Source organism: Plectrocnemia conspersa, unplaced genomic scaffold, assembly GCF_051122295.1.
Source record: "Plectrocnemia conspersa isolate PC_06_02 unplaced genomic scaffold, ASM5112229v1 ptg000006l, whole genome shotgun sequence".
Lineage (NCBI taxonomy): Eukaryota > Metazoa > Arthropoda > Insecta > Trichoptera > Polycentropodidae > Plectrocnemia > Plectrocnemia conspersa.
In genome coordinates this window covers 4,604,661-4,630,122 of record NW_028277170.1, presented here as the reverse complement: position 1 = coordinate 4,630,122, position 25,462 = coordinate 4,604,661, and the positions used below count along the sequence as shown (strand labels likewise).

The window sequence follows — 25,462 nt, the reverse complement described above, 5'->3', positions numbered from 1 at the left end:
TTTTTGAATTTTGTTTTAATTGGTTGCTCGTTAAAATGTGATCCTATTAAACTACATTATTATTTATTGAAGAACGCTAGTTCTCTGTCATCCAATGATTTTTTTTAGTGTATGTATAAAAAATAAAATATTTCCCCCCTTTAATCCGATATAACTGCCATGTCTAACAAGTCGAATATAATAATATTTTTTAGGGGAAATATTATATAAAAGACGTTGATCCGCCCTGTCAACACCAGACACACGTTTATTGTATTCCACAATTTCAATGGGCTTTATTTTTTGTTTCCACGTCTATTTGTAATTGAATTTAGCCGTGGGTGGTATTTCGTCTTAATGCACAATTCGTCTCCAGTAGCATGTCATTTAGATATATTTTTTAGCTTTCATGTACATATTCTCGTCTCTTTTTATATTTTTTTATTGTTACTCCTATTGGACTTCTGTTAAAGCGTAATATCCTAAAAATAATTTATTAAATAACGTAATATTTTTATAATTGTTATGTAAAAATATAACCTGCTTTTCTTATATAAATATTCGAGGTACGTCGTAAAACGATTTTCCTTTTTACATTTATGGATTATGAATGTTTCCGTTTGTTAACATAACACAGCTCTTAAAATATCATGCAATATTTAGCTTTTTAATTTAAAAATAATTGACTAAGTGATTCATCCAGAAAAAATCTGAACTTGCATACAAATTTTATTATAAATGTCATCTCCTTGGCTAGAAAAATCGGTTTATCACATATTTATTTTATATATGCATACTATTGTATATGAATTCATTTTTCTTAGTTGTTTATTTCGGTGATTCATATTTCAAAGTTGGTCTCGAAATGCAATCTCAGCAGCAACCTGGCTGTTGAAACTTTACCATACAAACTATGTTGTCTATATGTATCATACATACTATAGTCTATTTATTTTCAAGAGTCAGTGCGCAAGAACATTGTTTAACGCGTAATCAAAATGTGCTCTTAAATTTCTGCCTTGTGCTTGGTCGTTCTCAATGAAACGATTGATCTTACGGCGAACGACCAATCACGGGGCAGAAATTTAAAAGCATGTTATGATTACGCGTTAAACAAAGTTCTTGCGCACTGACTCTTGAAAATAAATAGACTATAGATCGTATTCTTTCACCTTCGCCGCATAATTCCTATATTAATAAACTATTAGGTTGCTGGGAAAATTGCGGTTTATAGCCTTCATATTGAAATACATTTTTCTTAAATAATACAACTTTATTGATCGAATTATGCACAGTTAGAATTAATACGTTTGTGTTATTTAATTGTGTATTTACAGGATTGATGATTTTTGCGGACAGATTTTGTTGATCACATCTGAAATTTGCCATTTATTTTAATAAAGATCGCCGCTAAAAAAGATATGTAATCTCTATTTGTCCGTTTTTGTTATTTTGAAAAACTGATGAAACTGTATTTTGCGTTTCCTTGATGAACTAAAAAATAAATGACTCATTGGATTGAATTAAATTTGATTGCATATATTGAACTCGAGATTTAAAAATTCAACAATCCAAATATTTATATTGAATTATTTTTTTTATTATAGTAATGACATATTTTTTTGTTATCCATGTAATAATCTATGTCCGGAAAGTCGTGTCCGGTAAAATTTGAGCGCCGTATCTTACTATACGTATCGCTCATTGTGAAAACGCAGAATCTGCAAATATGCGTTGGAAATATAAGGATTTTAAAATTATCATGCTTTTTTATATTATTTTACGATTTCGTTGTCACCATTTTTTAAATTCATACACTACATTTTTCATCATGAGCGTTTTTTTTCAAAAAACGAAATTTGCCGACTACAAGTTAAAATTTCTTTGAAACTACAACCTGAGAAATAGAGACCTTTTTCTGTAAAACACATCTCCATTTCTCAGGTTGTAAATCCTTTCCTAACCAAGTTTGGATCTAGAAGTAAATCCGATTGATATGCTGTCGAGCTGCTTCACTTGTAGGTGGAAGAGATGCTAATTGCACCGGTCTGTTGGGTCTTGTTGATTTGATGAATTTTGTGTACCTCAAATTTTCAATACTATGTTCTGATTTTGGAGCTGACATTGCTAAAAGAACACGTATTACATTTTCAATAATATATTTAAAGGGCAGTTTTCCAGTTGAAATAATTCAGCTGATTGGTACAAATCGGGGTGCTTCTCAAACATTTTCATAATCTGCAGTTTTCCTTTCTTAACACCGCAGATGTGTCAAAATATGATACGTTCTTTAGAACGAAGATATTTGTCGAAGTTTTTAGACGAATTCATGCGTGTCTCCAAAATTCTTTCTGAAAATTTCTTGCTGACGTAATTAGGTAGTCTTTTGTTGTTCAGATGCTCCTCTATTGCTTTTTTGTTTTTACTGTAGTCTGAGCGTCGAATACAACAGCAATATTTGAACCGAAATGCGTTTGCAAATTAACATTAATTAACGTTCCTATTGAGAACGATGGAGAAAGTACCATCTTTGCTCCATACGACGCGACGCAGAAGAAATCCACCATGTTACATTATCCTGATCCAGTTTAATAGTGACAGGCTCCATGTTATTATACAATTTTTCTTTTGTAGTATTTCGCATGCCAGCATTGTCAAATAGTGATGTTGGGTATAAACTTAATTCATACTGTAGACCAGGGGTGGCCAACCCGCGGCCCGCCTTGAATTTTTTTCCGGTCCGCAAAATTCTTTACAATGTACGTTTAGTATCACTATTATTATATTATCTATGTTTACATATAAAAATAATAGTAAACACAATAATAATAACTCATAATGATTCAATTTTTCACTCTAAAAAAATGTCTAGTGTATCTAAATCTAATATGGGGATATATAATTTTATATGTGCTCTGCTGTAGACATTCCTTAAGATGATCGTCAAACTTTTTGTTTACGGATATTCTCTGAAAAAGTAGCAGTTTACAGCAAGTATAACTTCATCATTACAGTGAAGTGTGTTTATCACAAAATGTTATATCAAAGACCACCCGCCAGATTTTATTAATATATTGCATTGATCTGAATTCGTTTATTAATATGTTAACTAAAAGATCACCTAATTCATAGTTTCTTAACCTTTTTACATCTACGGACCACCAAAAAAATCAAAAAATGTTTTGCGGACCATCAACATTAAAATAAAATAATAAATATTTATATAATTGATTTTTTTATTCAAAACAATTAATTTTGCAACACAGTATGCTGATATAACCATATTTAAGTAAATTAAACTAGTAAGTAACAAAAAATATAATTTAAAAATCCATAAAATACAGCATAAAATTCGATCATAAAAATCTTCGCGGACCACCGGTTAAGAAACTATGACCTAATTAACGTTGAATTACAATGAAATCTGAATCATACTAGCTTAAAAATCTAACAAATCAAATATCTAAGTTTTGTCGTGTAAAATTTTCGAGATGATAAATTTAATTTTTTTATTCTTTGCACTCAAAATTCACTGATTGTTGTCAGTAAATTTTGCTTAGAAATATTACACTATCCTTGATTTTTTTTATTGACTATAATTTGTTCACACAATAAAACCATCTAATGCCTGTTGCTATTATCGGCTTTTAATATTATACTTAACCTAGTAAATATTATAAAGATAGTGTTTTGTAGAGGTGATTACGATACGTTATTAAACAGTTATAGGCGTTCAAAACTAACATACTGAAAACTATGTAAATGTATAATATATTAAATATATTAACATTCTAAATTGAATTAATTATTTATTTTTACCTATTTTATCCGAATTATGGCATACATAAATAAGAATCCAATTATTTATAAATATTCATATTAGTAAGGTTTGCAATCTTATCGTCATTAATCACTGCAACACTTTTGTTATTGCAAAAATAACATGACTTGAATACTATACAGCAGGGCTTCCCAAACTTTTTCAGCGACGGAACACTTAGCTTATTTTTTAATTTGGGTAATTCATAATAGTATAAATAAAAATTAAAAATGTTATCATTTATTAATAAACATAAAAATACAAATAAATAAAACTCCCAATGACTCTGATGATTTTGAGTTCTTAAATTACAATATTGGTCATTTTTATTATCATATCTGCCATGTCTGGAACTCTTCAGTAGAGTCTCCAATTACTCGAACCATCAACTACTCGAGTATCGAATATTAAAATTTTAAAATACTTAGTATGTTAATTTTTACAATTATTTTAACTTCACGAACATACTTTTTAAAAACAATAATGCAAAAAGTGTCTCGAATTTAATATTACTGCTAACCTTTGGTTTTATTATTCCCGTTATGGAAAAAACCCTTTCCGTTGCTGTTGATGTTGGTCTTATTGTCATTAACGCGTTGGATAAGGCTTCTAATTTATATCTGTTCGCTTTTTATAGATATAAAATTTTTTAAACTCTCTTTTTATGTTCTCTTCTTTCATTCCCTTCTCTGCTTTTCTCTTATTTCCTTCGACTATTGACAAAATAGCATTTTGTAATTCTTCTTGAATATATTTTTTTTCTTAACAATATACAATATTCTACTTTTTCTGATTAATACGAAGAATTTAAATCTATATCCTTCGAAGATGTATTTGGGTGAATCCCTTTCACTCTAGAGCTAAACGGTTCGCAAAGAACTGACTTTACTTTAAATGCCTTTAAAACACACAATTGTTTTGATTTATATTTTAAGCTGAGGGATCAGTATAAACAATTTACAACACTTCAAGCTACAACTGCATAGTCATAAAACCTAAAAAAATTTTTGTTGATATTTCATATTGTTCATTGCCATAAATTAGATAAGTCGGGACTGTCGAACAGAAAACACAAAAGAAATTTCTCCGTCGTACCCACTAACATAGCCGACGACCGGAACTATGCAACTATGGAACTATGAAAAAATTATACCTGATAGTAACCGCTCTAACTCGGGACTTCGGGCATAAACGCCAAATAAAAGCAAGACGTTAACCTTTACCGGACCGAGTTAAAGTTATTTTTGTTTCTGAAATATTTCAAAATTTTTTAATTTCGAGTATTAATCGAGTAATTTTCAAAATACTCGATTATCAAGTACTTGAAAAATAGACAAAAATACTCGAGTATCGAGTACTCGATTACTCGAATTGGAGACTCTACTCTTCAGTCAGACTCACCAAGAAATCAATTAATGGCTGATCTTTATATTTTTGTTTCAAATCAGTCATTAATTAAATCAATTAAATTTTCACAATCCCTTGCGTTTAAGCCCACTGGTTTAACTGCCACGGAAAAAGGAATCGTCCTTACTACCTAGTTTTCGGAAAATATTCCGAAAGAGTTGTTTTCAGGTTATATAGGTGTTCTAAAAATACTTGTGAAACTTCTTTATCAACTTGAAAATTCAATTCATGTAAACATTCATCTATGACAGGAAAACAATCAAAATTATTAGATTCAACTGATAAAATCCAAAATTGTATTTTTTTATCAAAAGATTCAATTTTATCTCTCATATTAAAAATTGTTATACTTTTTCCTTGTAATGATAAGTTAACATCATCTTACTTTGTAAAAATATCCGCCAGATATGCAAGATGTATCAACCAGGAAGGATTTGTTAAAAATTTGATAAAATGATGTTGCAAATTATTTTGTGCCTTCAAGAAGACTAATAATTCATTTCGAAGTTCATAAAGTCTTAATAGTGCTTGTCCTCTGGATATCCATCTCACTTCAGTATGTAATAAAAGTGCTTTATGTTTACTACTCATTTCATCGCACAAAATTTTAAATAATCTGGATTGAAGTGGTCTAGATTTTACATAGTTTATCATTTTCACGGCTTCATCCATAACATTATTTAAATTTGTGGAAATTTGCTTAGTCAACAGTGCATGTATATGCAAAATACAGTAACTGCTAGTAGCTCTTGTAGTTACTTTCAGGATACGTGATACAACACCTTTCATTTTTCCTACCATTGCACGAGCACCATCTGTACAAATATCAATACACTTTTCTCAGCCTATCTCTTGTTTTGTAATGTAATCATTAATACAGTTGAATATATCTTCTCCTGTAGTTTTTCCATGTAGATATGTACACGTGAGTAAATCTTCTTCAATACTTTTATCATATGTGTAATGAACAAATGCCAATAGCACAGCTAGTCCTGCGACATCTGTAGATTCATCCATTTGCAATGCATATTCACTGCAAAGTCCAAGTCGACAAATTAACTCTTTCTCTATGCTAGTAGAAATATCTTTAATGCGTCGTGAAACAGTATGATTTGATAATTGTATTGCATTATTTTTTTTAGTAGCCTGCTCATTAAGAACACATGACACCATGTCTTTCACACATTGCTTAATGAGTGTCTCCAATTTTATGAGCTTCACTATTAAGTGAAATACGATAACTCTCCCGAATAGAAGCTTCTGTTGCATTTTCATTTCCAGTTTTAGCCATTGTAATCATTTGAAATTTGGAATTGTATGTCTTTTCCTTTGTAATCAGAGTGTGTCGCTTTGAAGTGCCTGCGAAGTTTAGCTGGAGCCAAAGAACTGTTTGCGAGTATTTTTTGATACAAAACACACATTGCATCAGGAGCATCTGAATTGCCAATATACGTAAATCCAAAATTTAAATAACTTTCATCGTACTTCCGTTTTGGTCTGTTCATAGGTGACACTTGTTCTTTAATATTCGATTTTGAAGAAATCACAGTTTTTGTATTATTTTCTTCTTCGATGATAGACGTATCAGTAGAAGTATTTGGAATTTCTGTCGTCAAATTTCCTGTTTTCAACCAAAGATCCATGAGTAGTTTTTGAATAATATGTAAATTCTGTAATAATTTTTTTTTCGTCAAAATGCAAAAAAGTCTATTGTAAGCAATCAGAATAAATTCATTTTTATTCAAATTTTATTTAAATCATTTACATATCCAAAAGTATACATCCAAACCCCACCACAATAAATTAGTTTCAGGAATTAACACGTATAATAAAAACGCGTGAAAAATTATCCGTAATAACATTTTGTAAATTTGACAGATTGGATCCCAAGATTGAAAAATCTTGTATAAAAATCACGTACAAGTGAATTAGCTTGAATTAATTGTTTAAAAAGTGACATTCGTGGCACCAAAAAAATTGCGTAAAAGTGAAATCACATAAATAAAATTCGCATAACAAGCGCTAATATCGTGTGAATAAATAATAAAAAAAATATTGTTTAAATTCGATCAAATTTTAAAGTTAAAAAAAAACAACACCGACTTATGAAACTTTTCCCTCCAGAATTTAGACACATCAATGTTGAATATTTAACACATATTTTCAAGCTTTTTTATCAGATTTATGAACATTTTTTATGTTTTAGCAAGATAGCATTTTTTTTAACTTGCTCCAAATTTTTGTGAAATATCTATTTAGACTCCGCGGAACACCTATTTTGGATCCGCGGAACACTTGTGTTCCGCGGAACATAGTTTGGGAAACCATGCTTTACGGTAATCCCCCGACTTACGCGAACTCGAAGTTATGCGGTTTTTAAAATTTCAAAAAAAAAACATTGAATATTGTCTGGAAGAAGCTTTGTCGGGGTAATACTATATATTATATATAAACACGATTCTTTATAAAACGTATAAATTTACGAAAATATAATTTTTTATACAGGTGCATTATCTCTCAAGTATCATATTACAAATGCTAATTAGATTTTCGATTGTAAAATCACATTTTATTTATATAAGTTACACACCTGGTGACTAGAAGTATATTGGTTTGGCTATAATTATGGAGCACCCCAATAAATGTGTTACATCTTAAAAAATCGTGAAAATATAAATAAAAAACCGATTTAAGTGTTTATTTTAAGCTTATTTTTAATATTTAGTAGGCCCACCCTTAACTTTAATAACAGCTGCAACCCTTTTTGGCGTACCGTCTACTATTGACTTGCAGGTGGACGGAGACAATTTTCTCCATTCTATCTGCATTTTTTCTCGCAACTCAATTTTTGAATTGCAATTGTGTTGGGCAACCTTTCTTTTTAATTGTAGCCATAAATGCTCTAAAGCAGCGGCTTCCAAATTTATTTTTCCGCGCCTCCCTACCTTTTATTTTCTTAATAAATATAATAATATAGACACGTTTTAAATAATAAACACATGATTACAAAAAAAACTGCAAACTACAATTTACAAAATAATAACATATACGCACATGTATATTTATTTTTATATTAAAGTCTTATTAATCAGTTAAACCAACTACGTCTATCTCATCAAAATGTAATGGGAAGGCTGTTGTTGATTGACACAAAGTTTATCAAATCTTGGGGGCAATGTGGAGAGTGCCACTCGTAACTGGCTCGATATTTGGTTTTCATTGCAGCCAGTGCCGAAAAGCTCATTTCGCACAAATAAGACATTACAAACGGTAGAAGCACTTGCATTCCTTTGCAATACAATGATTCATACTCTCCACTAAGATTCATCCAAAATTGAATTATGTTTTCATTTTGAAACTTTTGTGTTAGTATGCTATTGCATGATAATTCTATCAATTTTTCTTTTTCATTGTTTGTCAGCTGAAATTCGTCTTTTTCGTTGTCGATAAATGGATTCTGTATCCAAAAAAACTTTGAGAAATCAAGGTCTTTGAAATAATTAATAATAAAAATGCAGTACTAAACCATCCAAGTGTTCAATGAAAAGATTTAAATTTGATTTCCATAACTTCGGCTTTTTAATGAAAGCCTTTATTTTGTCTTTTTTAACAAGTGGATGCGTTTGTGATCCCTGCATTGTTTATTTAATACGCTCATTTTTCCAAAAATTTTAACCAAATAGGCAAGCTTAACAATAAAATTATCGTTCGTTCATAAATGTTCCTCTTCATGGTAGTTTTCTTCAAGAAATGTTGCAATTTATTTTTTGAGCTCAAACACTATTTGAAACACTTTTACGCGAGCCAACGAACTTCGCAATAATACAGAAGTGAGGTATATATCAACACAGCTTTGCAAACAGCCTAGCTCTCGAAGGACTGTTCTTAATATAGCTTATAATTCTTATAACTTTTGTAAAGCTCAGTTCCTCGCTCATATTATTCACACACGTGCGTCCAGATAGCACGTGGACGCACTGTTGTATAAAATGTAAGAAAAATAAACATTATTTCACTGAATATTTACTGTTACGCTACGATATAAAATTTTATTTATTTGTAGATTTTATGGTATGAAAATTTTTTTTATTAAAAGTTTTGCCGCCTCCCCTGACAATAGTCCGCTCCTTCCAGGCTGGAAACCGCTACTCTATAAGATTTAGGTATGGTGACTGTATAGACCAGGAGTAGGGAACCTTTTCACGTTAGAAAGCCGCATTAAGTTAGTTCCAAACAAAAAGGGCCGCATTCAAGAAATTTCAATTGATGACTTAAAAATCAGTACCTGAAATTTTGAGAACATATCATGGGTTAATTACGCTCTTTTTTCCAAAAGCTTGCGTATAATTCTTTGATCAATGGAAATATATTGAAATATATTTTTATTTATAAGAAAAAAACAAATAAATAAATTCTGGCCTCAGTCAAAAGGCCGCAGGTTCCCTACCCCTGGTGTAGACCATTCTAAGCGCGTCAAACCCTACTTTTTAGCAGTTCGGTGACTACTGCTTTCACGAACATTGCTCTTACGAAGATTGCTCTCACGGAACATTACTCTCATTTTTTTTTAATTTGTTGCATGGTAATCAGGAGTATTAATTTCAAACTAAATTAGCGTGTTAGAACTCTAACGACAATCAGGATATATGGATTTAAAAAAATATATTAAATCGATGTTTCGCGTATTCAGGGAATTAGTAAGCTAGTCTCAAGTAAATGTTTGTTTGCCGCATAGGCTACTGGTATTTCACCAAAATAGACTGCTATGTTATAAACATAAACACTTTATTAGCGGGTGGTTCGTGTGGCACTTGATCTCTTGACTCTTCTGCGCACGTGTACTACACCAGGGGTCCCAAAAATGTATAATTATTTTAAAATATTATTGCTTTAGAATTTTTTGAATAAATTAATGTTTTAAAAAATATTTTTTTATATTAATCAATTTTAGTTTAAAATTACCTTCAAGTTTAAAGTAAAATGACTCGCTCAATCTTCAAATATTCAATTTCGGTATTTTTGGACCCGCTCAAACCTTCGAGTTTTTATTGTCACGCTTGTGTCAGGCACAACCTTTGAGTCCCACATCGTTGAGCATTCTTCTCACCGTCCGCGAAAGAATGGATAGCTCTCAACTCGCAGACTTCAGCAGCCAGCTTTGAAGGCCTTTTTCGGCGATTTTTAAGGAACTCGCGAACCAACATTCGTTCTTTCGTTTTCTTCCAGTTCTTTTCTTTGATTTGTAAGAACCAAATTCATTGAACCGTTAAGCATTTTGGACAGCGTGTTGTGAACAATTAATGTGTTTTCTAATTTCCGATATATTCAGTAATATGCAATAAAATTATATTCGCTCTTTTAGCTTCACCTAATTCGCCATTTTATGGCATTTTTTAAATGTTTATATAATATTCAAAATAAATAATTAAATTAAAAATTATAACGACAAATGAAGCCCGAAATCAAGCAACTAAACATAACGGTCACTTAAGCGAGACTGAATAATTAGACCTGCAATCCTTTTTTAAAACTCAAGTGCGCAATTAAAAAGCCAAATTCCTTTGTATAGTTCTCAGAATTACGGTTAAAACTACCTGCTAAAATATTTCGGTCAGACTGCACTTGTAAAGAGTTACACATCATTTTAAGGGGTGACCCATTACAGGCCAAGGCTGTATATTAATGTTGTAAACACTTGTTATTGATTTTTGTTTTAAGGTTGATGTAATATGTGAAAAGTAAGAAAAATACGTCAAAGGCCATTATCCAGTTATTCCGGGAAAATAATTAACCTAAATTGAAATTACATAACAATTTCCTTATTTTTTTCATAATATTTTTCTGCTACTATTGAGTCGTAGTATTTGTATTAGAATCCATATATGTATGTTTACCAAGCTTCGCCCATAGCCAACATAAAACGTCAATTGTTTGTTAAAATTTATTGCGTTGATCAAACTCAATGTAATATATTATGTTTGACATGAATTTATGCGTTATTGATTGCGTCATACATGTAAATTGATATTTTATGTAATTATACAATAAAAATCGGACAATCTGTTCTCAAAATAATATTGGACATACAGACATTTATTGAAAAATCAATAAGTGATAAATACAAAGCTCAACACCACTGCTATTTTCTTGAACGCGCTAGAAAATGACATATCGTGTTTTATTTTTGAATAATATTTTTATCAATGTTACCAAATGTTAATAAAGAAACATCAATAATAAAATTATATAATATTTTTCTACCTTTAATATTACTCGATTGCTCTCTCAGTTATAATTATTTAGAAAAAAATTATTATCGTTGATTTATTTTATTTATTTGATGTTAAATTTATAAAAATTAATATATATTTACTATAGTTTGTATGTTTTTTTTGTTTCAGCAGTCTTTATTGGTAATACAAAATAGAAAACACCAGAACATAAAAGACAATATCTTTTACCATCATCAAACGTCTACCATCGAAAACTGTTGATAAAAATATAAAAACTTGGACAAAGAACTGCTTGAAATTATATTTTTTTTAATTTTACAATATTTAAATTAATAAAATATAAATAAATTGAAGAAAGAAGATCGAACGCAATGGTAACGAGATGAAAATGAAACTGTAAAACACCGACGACTCGTATCGAAACACCAAAATTATACTATAAATGTAAGGATTCAGTGAATGTTGTGTTGTGGTTGTTATATGAAACTACACTAACTTGAAGACAACAAAGTACACAACTTGATAAAACGCATTCTACCTTGACATGCTGTAACGACTGAACTCTATTTATTATTTTGGTTTTGTATCATCCTTGAAAATTTCGAGTTGATGGTGTTGTAGAAACTTCGTTTTATAATAAATTATAAAAGAAAAAAAATAATTAAAAAAAACGTAAAAAAATGTGTAACCATTCTGTGATATATGCTACTGCACTTATGACTTTTTTAATTAAAATTTAAATAAAAAAATATAAAAAATAATTAAAAGTGAAAAAATTTAAATACACAGTAGATTATGTCTACTAATCTTCAGTGGAAGAACTTTCCATCAAGGACGTCCTCTAGTCAGGACATTATGGAATCAAAGTCGTCAATGAGAAATGGTAAATGATATCTTAATCTTATATTACATATGAGGAGTATAAAACTAAAGGCATAGCTAACATATCTTACATATGAGGAGTATAAAATTAAAGGCAACATTCATCTATACTTCGTTTCATTTAACAGAGTCACTTTGAAGCTTATCTGTTATTTCACAATGGTATTTTATTGGTCCGCTTGCACCAAGCAAAGTTGTCATATACGTTCCAACTACTTCATTGTTATTCCGACACTCGCAGTGCACGGACGTCTTCAAATTGTCATCACTATACATACATAAATGATAACGATTGATATATTATTGATTTTGATAGCTTATAACTTTCACTATTTCAACATAAAAAAAATATAGTAACAATTCTAATTTCTCTAAATTTGCTTCTAAATAAGGAGTAAAAATAAGATCGTGACTGTTCAAAGGAACAGATTATAGTATATTAAAATTATTGATGTTTTTGTGTTTTTTTATAATATATATATTTTTAACAGTGCTACCTTTGTCTTTATACTTCTTATACATTATATTTTTGTGTTAATTTAGTACGACATGTATGTTATTTTATTGTAATTTATTTGAATCGGTATAATACATAATAAAAATTAACAATAAACCTATAGGTAACGATTATATCAAAGAATTTCCGAACATTGGTTCTGGTGGAGGCGTGGCCCGTATTCAGATGGCTAACTTTGGACCAGATTGTTGCGATTCAATTAGCAATTATGGAAGCTCTTCCTCGCACTATGACACGCCCACCCATCCCAACAGGGAAACAGGGATCATAGAAAAGCTGCTGGTGATTATTTATCCATTCTTTATTGTACTAATATGTTAGGTTACAAATTGTACCGAGCGTCTTGTATTGCAGCATTCGTACGGATTTATACAATGTTGCGAGCGGCAGGCGAGACTCTTCTTCCACTTTTCTCAATTCAGTGGCACTATCGAGCATTTGAAAATCGGCGATCCTGTCGAGTTCGAGATGACATATGACAGACGAACTGGGAAACCAATCGCTTCCACTGTCACTAAGATCGCGCCTGAAGTGGTATATATTTTTTAAAAGATATGTAATTATAATATCTACTTCGCACTTCCAGTATTTCATGTTATATTTTTTCTAGGTATTGAGTGAAGCCAGAGTTACGGGAACTGTTACCACAGAATTGCGTTCAGATAGTCTGGACACCACCGGTCGCATATCGTATGAGAACAGAGGAGAATGTTTCTTTTTGCCGTACACCAAAGACGACGTCGAGGGCAACGTCATTCTCTGCTCCGGCGACTCCGTCAGCTTTCAAATCGCTACCAATCAACGGTTAGTATATACAAATTGATTATATATCATACGATAAGTATTCTAAATCTCGTTATTATTTCAGCGGCAACTTAGGAGCATGTCACATCAGGCTCGAGAATCTAGCGCATCCGGTTAAGTATCAAGGCGTAGTATGTTCAATGAAGGAGTCGTTCGGTTTTATTGAGAGGGCTGATGTCGTCAAGGAGATTTTCTTCCATTTCTCGGAAGCCAAAACTAAGAACAATTTGAATCTCGGAGATGACGTCGAGTTTATAATCCAAACCAGAAACGTACGTATCTTGAAAGTAAATTGAAGATATTAAAACAAGGTCCATATTTGATAATTATATGATACTTTTAGGGGAAAGAAGTGGCTTGCAATATTACTAGACTCCCAAGTGGAACAGTCGTGTTTGAAGATGTTTGTACCGATATAACCAAAGGGCAAGTGCTGAAGCCTATCGATCGCGGTAACTCCGTTCGTCATCAAAATGACCCTCTGCCAGGCCGCATACGATACAGGGCCCAAGACCATGCAGAAACTGATGTAAGAAACTGTTGTTTATTAAAATTAAATATATATGACTTCCCTCGCTTATGTTATTAGGTGCCATTTGGAGATAAAGATCAGACTGGCGAATTTACTCTGCGTCACGGCGATTGGGTGCAGTTTCAAGTGGCTACTGATCGCCGCGATCAACTAAAGAGGGCCACTAACATTTCTCTGCTGGACGAGTCTTTCAATGTATCCGGCGAGAGGCGCGAACGCGGTATCATAACAACCTTGAAGGACGGATACGGTTTTATCGAAGCTGCTGAACGAGATTCACTCCTGTATTTCCATTTCACTGAAATCTTATCGTTTGGGCAGTCGCTCAGCACCAATGATGAAGTAAATAAAAGTGATCTATAACCTCTTTACGGTGTATATTAAATTCTAATTTTTTTAGGTCGAATACACCATCGAATCACCATCAGGATTCGCCAGGGAGTCCAACTCGCGACCATCCGCCATCAGGATCAAGCATCTGCCGACGGGAACTGTGACTTTCGAAGTCATTCTGGAGAAGGGTTTGCACGGCGTTGTTACCAAAGAAGCTATAGTGCCGTCTAACTTTCAATCGCAAGATACCAGCGGACTGATTGTATACACGGGAAACACCGGTACTAGAAAGACTGTGGTTTTTAATGCCAAAGATGTCAATGGAAAGGTTTTACCTCGTGAAGGAGACAAAGTTATTTTCAGCTTGGCTCAAGTACGTACTTTAATGAAACGATCCCATATTGAATTGACCCAAAACTGTATTAGAATTAATACAGTCTCTTTTTATTGTAATATTTACACTTTTACGAGCTAATAATTAATTTCTTTTATTCATTAAAATATTTGAATAGGGTAAAAACGCCAGATAATCATTTTTAATTTTTTATTCACGGAGATAACGGACAATAATAAATTCATATTGCATAGCAAAGCTATGTGCAATTCCATTATCGTTCTTACAGTATTCTTAACTCTATAAGCTGAAGAAGTAGTTCATTGTTAGAAATTTTTAACGCCTACTATGTATGACCTAGTTCTATTTGGCTTAATCATAGCGATATTCATCTTTGTGATTAGGAAAACATAATTTGTGACGATTGGAAATTATAACTATATATAATCACTAAATCAGATCTCAAACACGATCAAAATTGAAAAACACTAGAATCCATTTATGATTTGAGCCTAGGTCTTTTTTTTTTTTTTTCATTTTTTTGTTATACAATTACTTTCTTATATTATTTAATTTGTATATGCTCATGTCACGGAATGGTTTTCTTCTTTGCTACTTGACTCCAAGTTAAATTTGAGGTCAATTCATTGTGGGATCGACTGCGTATATTACGCTATATATACATATATAAAGATAATTAAATTTGCCATTGCCGATAAAAGGTGAAGAGAACCAAACAAATGGTCGCCTTGAACGTACAAATTGAACTCGCTTCCATATACAGCGACATCAATGGAGCTACAAGACCTTTGCTCCAAGGGTTCATCGCTGCACTTAAAGACGGATTTGGTTTTATTGAAACGCTCGAACACGACAGAGAGATTTTCTTCCATTTCAGGTAATATAATCTGATTGCGATGATGCAATTGCAAATAGCTCTCGAGCTGCGAAATCATTTATTTGCGAATTACTCTGTTTGTAGTATGTAATTTTGCGTATTAATCCATATATGCTATTATGACTTGATGGTGAAACCTACTAGTCATGATTTCTAATAAATAAATAAATAAATAAATAATAAATATATTGATTATGAAAAGTCACCAATGCACTTTTGATTTTATAGTAACTTTCAAGGAAGTAAGGATTCACTAGAGCTTGGCAAAGAGGTTGAGTATGTCAAGGGTCGGCAAGCGAGCTCCTCGGGCGGCTGTTGCAGCGCAGAGCTGGTCCGTCTTCTGCCGAAAGGCACCATCCCGATTCCGCAAGCAACTGATCAAGTCTTGGACGGCTATGTGGCACGTGCCATACGAGCTCTGAACCCCGATCAGCAGCAATATTGCGGTATTGAATAATTAAACAATACCTTTAAAATACAAAATTTCCTTTTTTGTAACTGAAAGATATGACTTATGCCGTAACCTAATAAAAATGACGGCCGATTAATTTTTAGGCATGATCGAGACTTGCAGCGGACTACGCTACGAATATGGCATCACAGGCTTAGCTTACAAACGTGAAGTATTACGCGTTGGTGATCCCGTCTCCTTCCAAGTCGACACCGAAAACCGCGCCACCAACATTGTAGCTAACCGCAAAAAGATACGCGCGACAATTGATTTCATTCATGGTATTCATATACGTTCAGTATCTTCATTCGTATATTTTTTATGTGCATGTTTCATGTGTGCATCTAATTTTTCAAGGTACCTTTGGATTTCTCTCATTTGAAGTGGAAGATGGAAAGAAGCTCATTTTCTACATGTCGGAGGTGAGAAGTCCACCCAACAGCTTGTCCCAAGGCGACACCGTCGAATTCGTTTTGGTTACAAATCCACGCACTGGAAAATCTTCTGCTTGTAACGTTACGAAAGTCAGGTACATTGATGAATCAATAAACAATGTTCATTGATAATGTTCAGCTTATGGTTTACGTTCATTTTATTTTCAGCGCTTTTGACACTGGCACTGACGTTGAAAATGGCAAAGACGATTACTTCGGTAAATTCAACGATTCAGAATCGTACAGTTCATCCAATTATGGACAAAGATCGTACGAATACAATAATTATCAGGGAAAATCTTTCAAAAATTACGAATATCCATTCAGTACTGGTGAGTAAATTTGTTTGTCTTAACGTAGTAAATTAAGAAATGATTTGATTGTGTGAGCCTCAAATAGGAAAAAAATATTGTCATAACTCCACTACGCTAAATGGAGATTTCCAATTATGATTTGAGCTAATATTTTAGTTCTTTCTCTATCAAAATTGCCCTCTTCTCTCTGTTATTATGCAAAGGTTAAAATATACTCATTGGGTACATTTTCAACGGAGTATTTTTTGTACAGATCTACTGTCCAAGATATTCAAATCATTCCCTACATTCTTTATGTTTTTTAATACTACATGTTTTATTTCGGTGATAATCAAATTATATATATATAAACGTAAATTAAATTAACCATGAAAAATATAATTTATTCATAATTTCAAATAATTCAAGATAATTATCTAGACCAAAATTCGTGAAGTACTTAATACCACATTTTGTAAAAACCAGGGCTGTGGAGTCGTTGGAAATTTTTCCTGACAGACACCGAATTTAAAACGATTTTTTTATGACTCCGATTCCTCAGCCCTGGTAAAAACACATATTGATCGCTATGGCGGTCATCAGTGACCGACGCTGAGTTATCCCAATAGTGCCGTGACCTCACCGGTGATCAACAAGTAAGTTATTCAGCGCGGTCGAGCACGTATACTGTGTAATTTCCTATTCAGATTGCTCGACACGGTTCTACTATACAATACTACAACATGGCCCGAGAATATTCCCTCAAAGTAGCACTAGTTAAGTTCATAAATGTGAAGAATTTGAATAAAAAATTCTTACATTTAATAATTCATAAATGTATTTCTATTGATATATAAAATTTAAATAATAATAATTCAATACCTAGCTTCAGTAGCCGCCCGAAACAATTTGCAGTGGAGGGACTGCATCAATAAAAGTTGAATTGAACAAAATATCCTTAATAAAACTAATATATGTACTATATAAGATATTACACTAGACAAAAATAGTTAACTAAGTTACATACATAAAAATATTTAAAACAGGAACATTTATTTTATACTGGGAGGGTTGCAGCCCCGTAGCCTATATGGAAGAACCGCCATTGGCTTTTTATACTCTTTCTCAAAGGCATAGAATAAGCGGTCACTTGACTGGACAAATCAATAGTGCCCTATGTTTTATTGTAACCAACCACAATTTTTGGTTTTTACTTTTCTCAACCTCTTATTAGTAGTCTTTACAATTTTTTTCTAATCCTTGGTGTATAATAATAAAACGTCCCTTTTATTCTTTATTTGTGTATTTTTTGTTTGTTGTATTGCCTGAATATAATTCGTCCTCGAAAAGGCACCATGCTCTCGTCAACACAGATAAACTCATTGGGAATGTAAAAAAGACAATCGATTAGATTGTCCTCTTCATTGTTCATAAAATGAAGCATATGCAACAATATTCAAACCTAGTCTTGCTCATTATGCTTTTAGCGATTGGCTGACCGAACGTAGTCATTTGACCAACTGTCACTCAATCTAGGTAATTTCGCTAGACCCATATATAAAATGAAACCACAAAAATGATTTCATCTGTCATGCACGTGAGAATTTCTTTTGAGTGCATTATCTCAAAGTAGTTATTAAACATTCGAATTCGTAAAAAGCGCTATGCGATCAAAGAGATCATCCGACACAAACAGCTTATAAAATTTTTCAGGATTTGAATCCTACATTGAATGTTTTAACCCTATAAATGCCAGCGACTTTTTAGTGAGTCACCATTTATTTCTCTTCACGCATGAGTATCTCTTTCTAAAAATAAATATAAAATACTCGGTTTACTGATAAATGAAGCTGGTCTTTAATAATTAAAAAAAATAATGAATAAGTTACTCACCGATAAGTCACTGACTTAAGTGGTTAAACTATAAAGTTTAAAACCTGGTATTTCAGTATATGGAATAATATTCTGCTGATTGCAATAATTTTTCTGATGATGGAAAATACGACATTTCTTATTTCGTACTTGATGAATAAATTAATCCTCACTCTCAATTGATGATCACCTACATATGTTGTAATATGTGCTTTGATTTCCTCTAACTGCAAAATATCTTCTTGACTTACTTTGAAATGCTCAAACTCCATTTAGGGTTAGTTTGTGTACTGTAAAATTACAAAAATTGTTAAATCTGGGTTATGTAAATAATTAATAAAACTAATTTTAGTTTAAGCTTATTTTGAATAATCATAAGTCCCTTATGTGAAGAACAATATTAATAAATAGATATATTTTTTTTTAGATTACAGTAGTGATTATAAAAGAAGCGACTCTGGTTACAATGACCGCACCGGTCAACTTGTAACCCGCAAGAAGCGAAGATCAACTATTGAATCCATAAAAGGCATACTATAACTTTTATCTTATCACATATTTAGAAGAAAAATTAATAATATCATTTCATTTTTTAGGTGCTTTTGGATTTTTGAATGTTGAAATTGAAGACAATAAGAAAATGCCATTTCACATGACTGAAGTGCGCGGATTACCCGGGTCGATCCAACCGGGCGACGCCGTCGAATACACACTCGTAACTAACCAGCGCACCGGAAAGACCTCAGTCATTAACGTCGTCAAACTAATGTTAGTTGCTCTGTGTTTATTATTTTACATGAAAAATCTATACACTATGTAATATCAAAATCGCTTGTCACAAAAATATTTCATTCCACCGATTACAGTCACTGTGCGACTAGGAATACATTCTTAGAAAAAACTTTTTTATTGTTCACGTAAAATATTGTGTCATTAGAAAGCTTGTTAACAAAGAATCAGATGTGAATTATTATATTTGCCTCGGGAACAAATACTTTTTTCAATTATTTTCTGTCGTAAAATTATAAGATTTTTTTTAATCTACTTTAAGTGGCCTTGTTGGACTTAATAGTAAAAAAAGGATAAATTCAATACCTTCTTATAATTAAAAATAATCGGTTGACTGTGATGAAGTGTTAAAGTAGATTCCTGGTTTAAATAGTAAATATTTATGACAGTAGATGAATAAAATCTAAACTCACTATACATAAAAGCTTGGTCCAGTTGTCCCGTTTTTCACCGATAAGTGTTGTGAAACAAAGATTTTCGTGTATAGTATGATTAATATGTAAAATTAAAACATTGCTACTTATAATACATAAATAAGATTTAGTTTTCTTTGTTTTAATTAAGTTAATCAATTTTGAGTGATTAAATAGCCGAAATTTGGCTAGAATTGTAAAAAAATAGTAGCTATATGGTAGCACTGCAAATGGGTTAAGAAGGAACGTAGAGAATTTTTGTTCACCACGCTTTCTAAATATGTCACATTATAGAGGTTAAAAATGGGCTAATAATAATAATAAAAATGCAATTTTTTATTCAGTGATTTTGATCTGTTTATGTGTTTTTCTCAAATTATGCTCATCGCCTTGTATGTAACATTCTAGCGAACCAGTTTCGACGGCCAGGCCGGAACGTCTTATCAGTCGGCTCAGAACTACGTCATTAGACGAATATGCCGGTCCTCGTCTTGTTGTCATCCGTGAACCCAAAGGTCCCGATGGTACACGAGGATTCCGTCCAAGGGCACCAGTCAAACCGGAATTGTGTTAGTATATGTATTTTTTATTATCATTGTACATTTGAGAAAAATTCGCAATCACAATGAAAATTGTATTGCTTGTGACTGATTTATTATGAATATAGACGACTTTGCTTTTAAGCTCTAATTTTTGCAGCTGCTCTTTGCCTTTTGCGACTTTTTTCTCAGATACACTATCATGATTATATATTATGGATCAAAAACGTGAGCTGTTGTTATTTAATATTTCAGAAATTGCTGTAGCTAATGTCGAAGACAATTTCTCGAAAGAAGACTATACTTTACGTTGTACTACTGCCGACTATCAATATTTGACATTTTACTTCATATATCCTCGTTTATATAAACTCGTATAACCAAATTCGTGATACTTTATGTTGTATTTTTCAAGACCGATTTTAGGATTTGTCTTTAAAAAAAATTATATAAACTCTTTAAAACATATTTATATTATAAATATTTATATCCGTTGATTCATCTTATGTCTGTGATCTGGAGACTTTATTGTATGCAGACACTTATATGCTTATTCTTCATCAGATTATCAACGTTTTCTTGACACAGTCATGATTATGCCGTTTTTAAACTATTCAAAATCGTGACTTTCTATAATTAATCTTAATTACAATCAGTCGACAGATTTTTAAAAGCATTTGAGGACGCATCGGTGACCGACCGACACTAATTTTTTTTTTAATTTGTTTTGATTAGTATTTTTTTTTCAAAGTGTAAGACTGTGATATTATTGTTCCTACACAGAAGTCAAAGCAGTTAACTCTTGATGTGGACGACGTGTCATACTGTCGGTTTATCATTTTTGTGTTACCGTTTTGTAAGTAGTAAGTTTGGCGATTGAAATCGCATTTTTTTTGCCGTAATGACTTGGTTCATTGGAAACATTTTAAAACTCATATGTATACTAACTTCAAGTGAATGATTATTCGCTCGAACCAGATAAAAAACATTGCAATTATACATTTCCTTTATATAAAAATCCGATATTTTATATGCACAGATAAATATTTTAATTATTATGCTTTTTACCTCTTCGTTTTTTGTAATTTTTAAGTTGCTAAGTGGCTTCAGGTGGAGTACTTTTTTAAAGAATACGAGCAAGCTTTTTGGTTATATACTTTTGGAACGAATAAATTCAACTCATCATGGTTTTTATGAGTGTGATAACTTCTTCACTTTTATTTAGATTTTTTTATAAATCTAGTCATTCGTTTATAATTATTTTTTGAAGACAACTCTGTCGACTAGGACCAAAATGCTGCTTTGTTCAATATTGATTATATAAATAGTATTATTTTTTTTAATAATGCATAAACCATTATTTATTTCTTTTGTATTATTTTCTGTAAACAGAACTGGAATTTAATTGTTATGTGGTTAATATACGTATTTTAAAAGTAAAGAATACATTAAAACCTATTAGTATTAATAAACAATACTTTTGACTGTTATTTGATATAAAATACTATTTACATTATATTCTGAAAAAAATACTTTTTATTTTATTATTTGTTTTATTTTTTTGTAATATCCATCTTGCAGTGTGATGCGCTCGAAGTATGTACATATTTATTATGATAAGTTGTGTATGTATTTATTAACTGCAAATGTTGGAATGCTATTTTTATCACACTGATGTTTGTTTGATGATTGGATAATAAAGTTAATTTATTTTATTTTTTATATTTTTATTTTCCTTTCTTTCTGTATTATAAGTTTTATAAGCATTATCTCCGTTAGCCAACTTTGAACGAACTCTGTCTTCCATATTATCAATTATTCCTCGTAACACTGCCAACTTTCGAAAATCCAAATAGCACCGTTACAGAAATAAATCTGAGATGCCAAAATTTTCTTTTCACGTTGTACGTACAGAGTTACAATGAATTACACCTTACTTTATATCGTTTTTCTAGCGAGCTCTGTATAAAAATTGCACTGTTTCGTTTCGGTTATCAGCGTCGTATCAATATTTTCATCGATTATCATTATAAGAAATGTATGATTAAAAATTTAAACTGACTTACATTACTATGATATGATTAACATAGATGTAGCGTTACTGATGAATGTCCATTCTGTGATAGCTAGGACTGATAAGACCAATATTAATGAAAAAAATGCAATTTAATATTATTATTAACTGATTATTATTTTACAGAAAAACTTCTCTGTTTTTTATTATTATTATTAATATGAAATATAAACTATTTAAAAAATATTAAATACTAAAAAAACACCCATATCACTAAGTGATGGTATTCTTACATGGTTGAATTATTATTATTATTATTATTATGATCGTCGTCGTGCATTATTATTATTGAAATTATAAAATATACACCGAATTAGCGTCGTTTAATCGCTTTGTTGCAGATTGATGAGTAATGACGACGGTGGCATTCTCAACTTGTAATTATATATATATATATAAATAAATAAAATTAATAGTCCGGTTTGAAGTTTTATATTATTGACATAATATAAAACGATCAGCTTCTCAATGTCGTTGAAAAATAGAGAGAGAAACCGACAATACGTTTTACATGTACCATTCGCATTTGTGTGTCGTAACAATATTTATATATTATACATTCATACATATGTAACTTTATTGGTTTTACTTCATTATACGTGTATTGAATATGTGTTAACATGTTAGTGGATGTTTGATGTTATGTATCAATATTATGTGTTTATATAAATGAATATACGTATATATTTACACACACATCGTATAGGTTCAGATCGAATCGAAGTTGCGGCGATTATATACATTTTAGCGATAGCAATGACCGATTTTATAAATTAATGTATTGCTTCACCATTTTGGAATGAGATCTAATCCCGAATGGTGAGCACTAAAATTTAATCGTAGAGCCGAACATTATCCTTATTGAGGATTGTGTTCTTCAATTGCTACTAATTCATTTATGATTCTTCTCGATGATAACTAACTTCTTTTATTATGGAGACATTATAGATGAGCTGAATATTATTTACTTCTTTATCACTACATTTCAAATATTTGCGTTTAACTTTAATTCAAACGTCTATCCTCGCTCTCGAACTCTTATAGTCCAGGATTCTGAACCATATATGAATATTGAAAAAAAAATTATTTTTCTGTACTCAAATATTATCGATTCATGTTTAATGAGTAGATCAGCGTTTTCCAATTTATTATAATTTAGTCATAGACTTTATAAAAATAATTTTTCACAATATTTCAGGATATGGAATATTAATATCTCACAAAATTTAATTTGAGAAACGCTGATTTCTGTAAATATAAAAGTCAACAATATCTAGATCCTTTTATATTTTTTTGAATAATATTCTTCACATTTTTTGTTGTTCATATTTGAACATAGTTTATTTTTTATTTCGATTTATGGAGTAGCTCTTTTAGATTAGTTTGCAATTAACTTGATATCATCTACAAATCGCAGATTGGAGAATCTCTGTCCTCCGAACAAAACACACCTTCCGAATTCTTTAAAATAGCTGTAGTCACACCTAAACTTTAAAGAGTTAAATGCGTTCTGTTAGAAAAGGTTCCAATATAATTGCTACTCTATCAGAAAATCTGTTCTTCCTGAATTTAATATATTCAAGCCTGAAAGTCAGTCATTACTTTCTTACGACTTGAAATTTTGTTCCTATTCATAGACTACCAAAGCGTGACACCATAAAAGACGGAAGACCTCATCCAAATCTTATATCAAGATATAAGTATCCATGTTTATATCATTATACATATCGACGACTTGTCCGTCCTATTTTTTTCTACTTCTGAACCTTTCAACACCAAATATCTCCACCGACTACCCCAAGTGTCGTCCGTCCTATAGATCAAAAGCGCTTTGGTACGCCACTGTAAATAAAATGAGTGTATCAAAAAAATATAAAAAATTCAAAAAACCAAAAAAATCATCCCATTGTGAACCCCATTCCCAAAATTACATAAAATAATCATACGTAGTGAGAAACAGTATATATGTTGTGCTTCATTCTATGGTGATTTTTTCACCTCATAATATATACATAAATGTCTTTGTGTTACAATATATAAAATCCAAAAAAATATATTTAATAAAAATAATATGAATGTTTCAGGCCACCCTGTACCTCAATTATGTAATTCAACCGCAACAGGGTTAATAATATACAAAAAAATATAAGTGTTTTTTAATCATTGATGTCCATTGTTGTATCGGCTATAAAATAATTGAAGTAATAGTGTTTAATATAATAGATATATGTTATATAGTCGCATGGCTCAAGATATACCAGAACCCAAAAACGGTATCGACATGTCATGTCATCGTTATGCTTCATCATCATTGTCATCAAGATTATCGGCGACGAATCGTATAAAATACAATTAACGAGTAATATTCATATAAGTATGTAAATGTTTGTGAGTATATCTATGAAAACGTGCACCGATCTCTGACTGTGTACTAATATACACACATATGTTTATGTTTATATATATACTTTGGATCGTATTTTACGAAATGGTGATCTGATCGATGTTTATTTAAAATATAACTTTAAAATGATGTGTGTGTAATACTTCAAACTAAAAGATGTGATCATTTATGTTTCTACCGAATCATCGTCGTATTTGTACAACATTGATTCTTTTTAGTTTTAATAAAATGCCATTACATGGTAGATGTGTTTTATTACATTGATAGTAAAATATCAATTTATATATATCTTCCCTTCACCTGATAGTACTAAGAGTCTAATTTTGCCTTGTACCCCTTGAGATCTGAGGATATACACGAATTTAACAAACAAATTACGTAGCTACACACTATTTTTTACCTAAAACAAGAACTCTGAAGAAGTGGAGGGGACAAATTATATTTTTTTATGGTC

The 25,462-nt window shown here is 31.3% G+C and overlaps 1 protein-coding gene across 3 annotated transcripts in view; it reads left to right on the top strand.

The window, feature by feature from the left end:
- Unr (cold shock domain-containing Unr) overlaps positions 1-22,245 on the top strand; it is a 28,121-nt gene extending 5,876 nt beyond the window's left edge. Inside the window, exons 2-18 of one of the 3 annotated variants that reach the window (XM_088187870.1) lie at positions 11,611-12,322; positions 12,942-13,120; positions 13,193-13,372; positions 13,449-13,642; positions 13,707-13,914; positions 13,986-14,171; positions 14,232-14,516; positions 14,575-14,880; positions 15,564-15,739; positions 15,968-16,185; positions 16,295-16,471; positions 16,548-16,719; positions 16,793-16,956; positions 19,217-19,318; positions 19,386-19,557; positions 20,400-20,560; positions 20,786-22,245. In XM_088187870.1, the coding sequence (XP_088043996.1) occupies positions 12,235-12,322; positions 12,942-13,120; positions 13,193-13,372; positions 13,449-13,642; positions 13,707-13,914; positions 13,986-14,171; positions 14,232-14,516; positions 14,575-14,880; positions 15,564-15,739; positions 15,968-16,185; positions 16,295-16,471; positions 16,548-16,719; positions 16,793-16,956; positions 19,217-19,318; positions 19,386-19,557; positions 20,400-20,560; positions 20,786-20,787 (2,970 nt within the window). In that variant the 5' untranslated portion in view covers positions 11,611-12,234 and the 3' untranslated portion in view covers positions 20,788-22,245. Of the gene's footprint in view, positions 1-11,607; positions 12,323-12,540; positions 12,775-12,812; positions 13,121-13,192; positions 13,373-13,448; positions 13,643-13,706; positions 13,915-13,985; positions 14,172-14,231; positions 14,517-14,574; positions 14,881-15,563; positions 15,740-15,967; positions 16,186-16,294; positions 16,472-16,547; positions 16,720-16,792; positions 16,957-19,216; positions 19,319-19,385; positions 19,558-20,399; positions 20,561-20,785 lie in introns of those variants that run through there. The other 2 variants (XM_088187871.1, XM_088187872.1) reach the window with 2 other exon arrangements.
- The last annotated feature ends 3,217 nt before the right edge of the window (positions 22,246-25,462 follow it).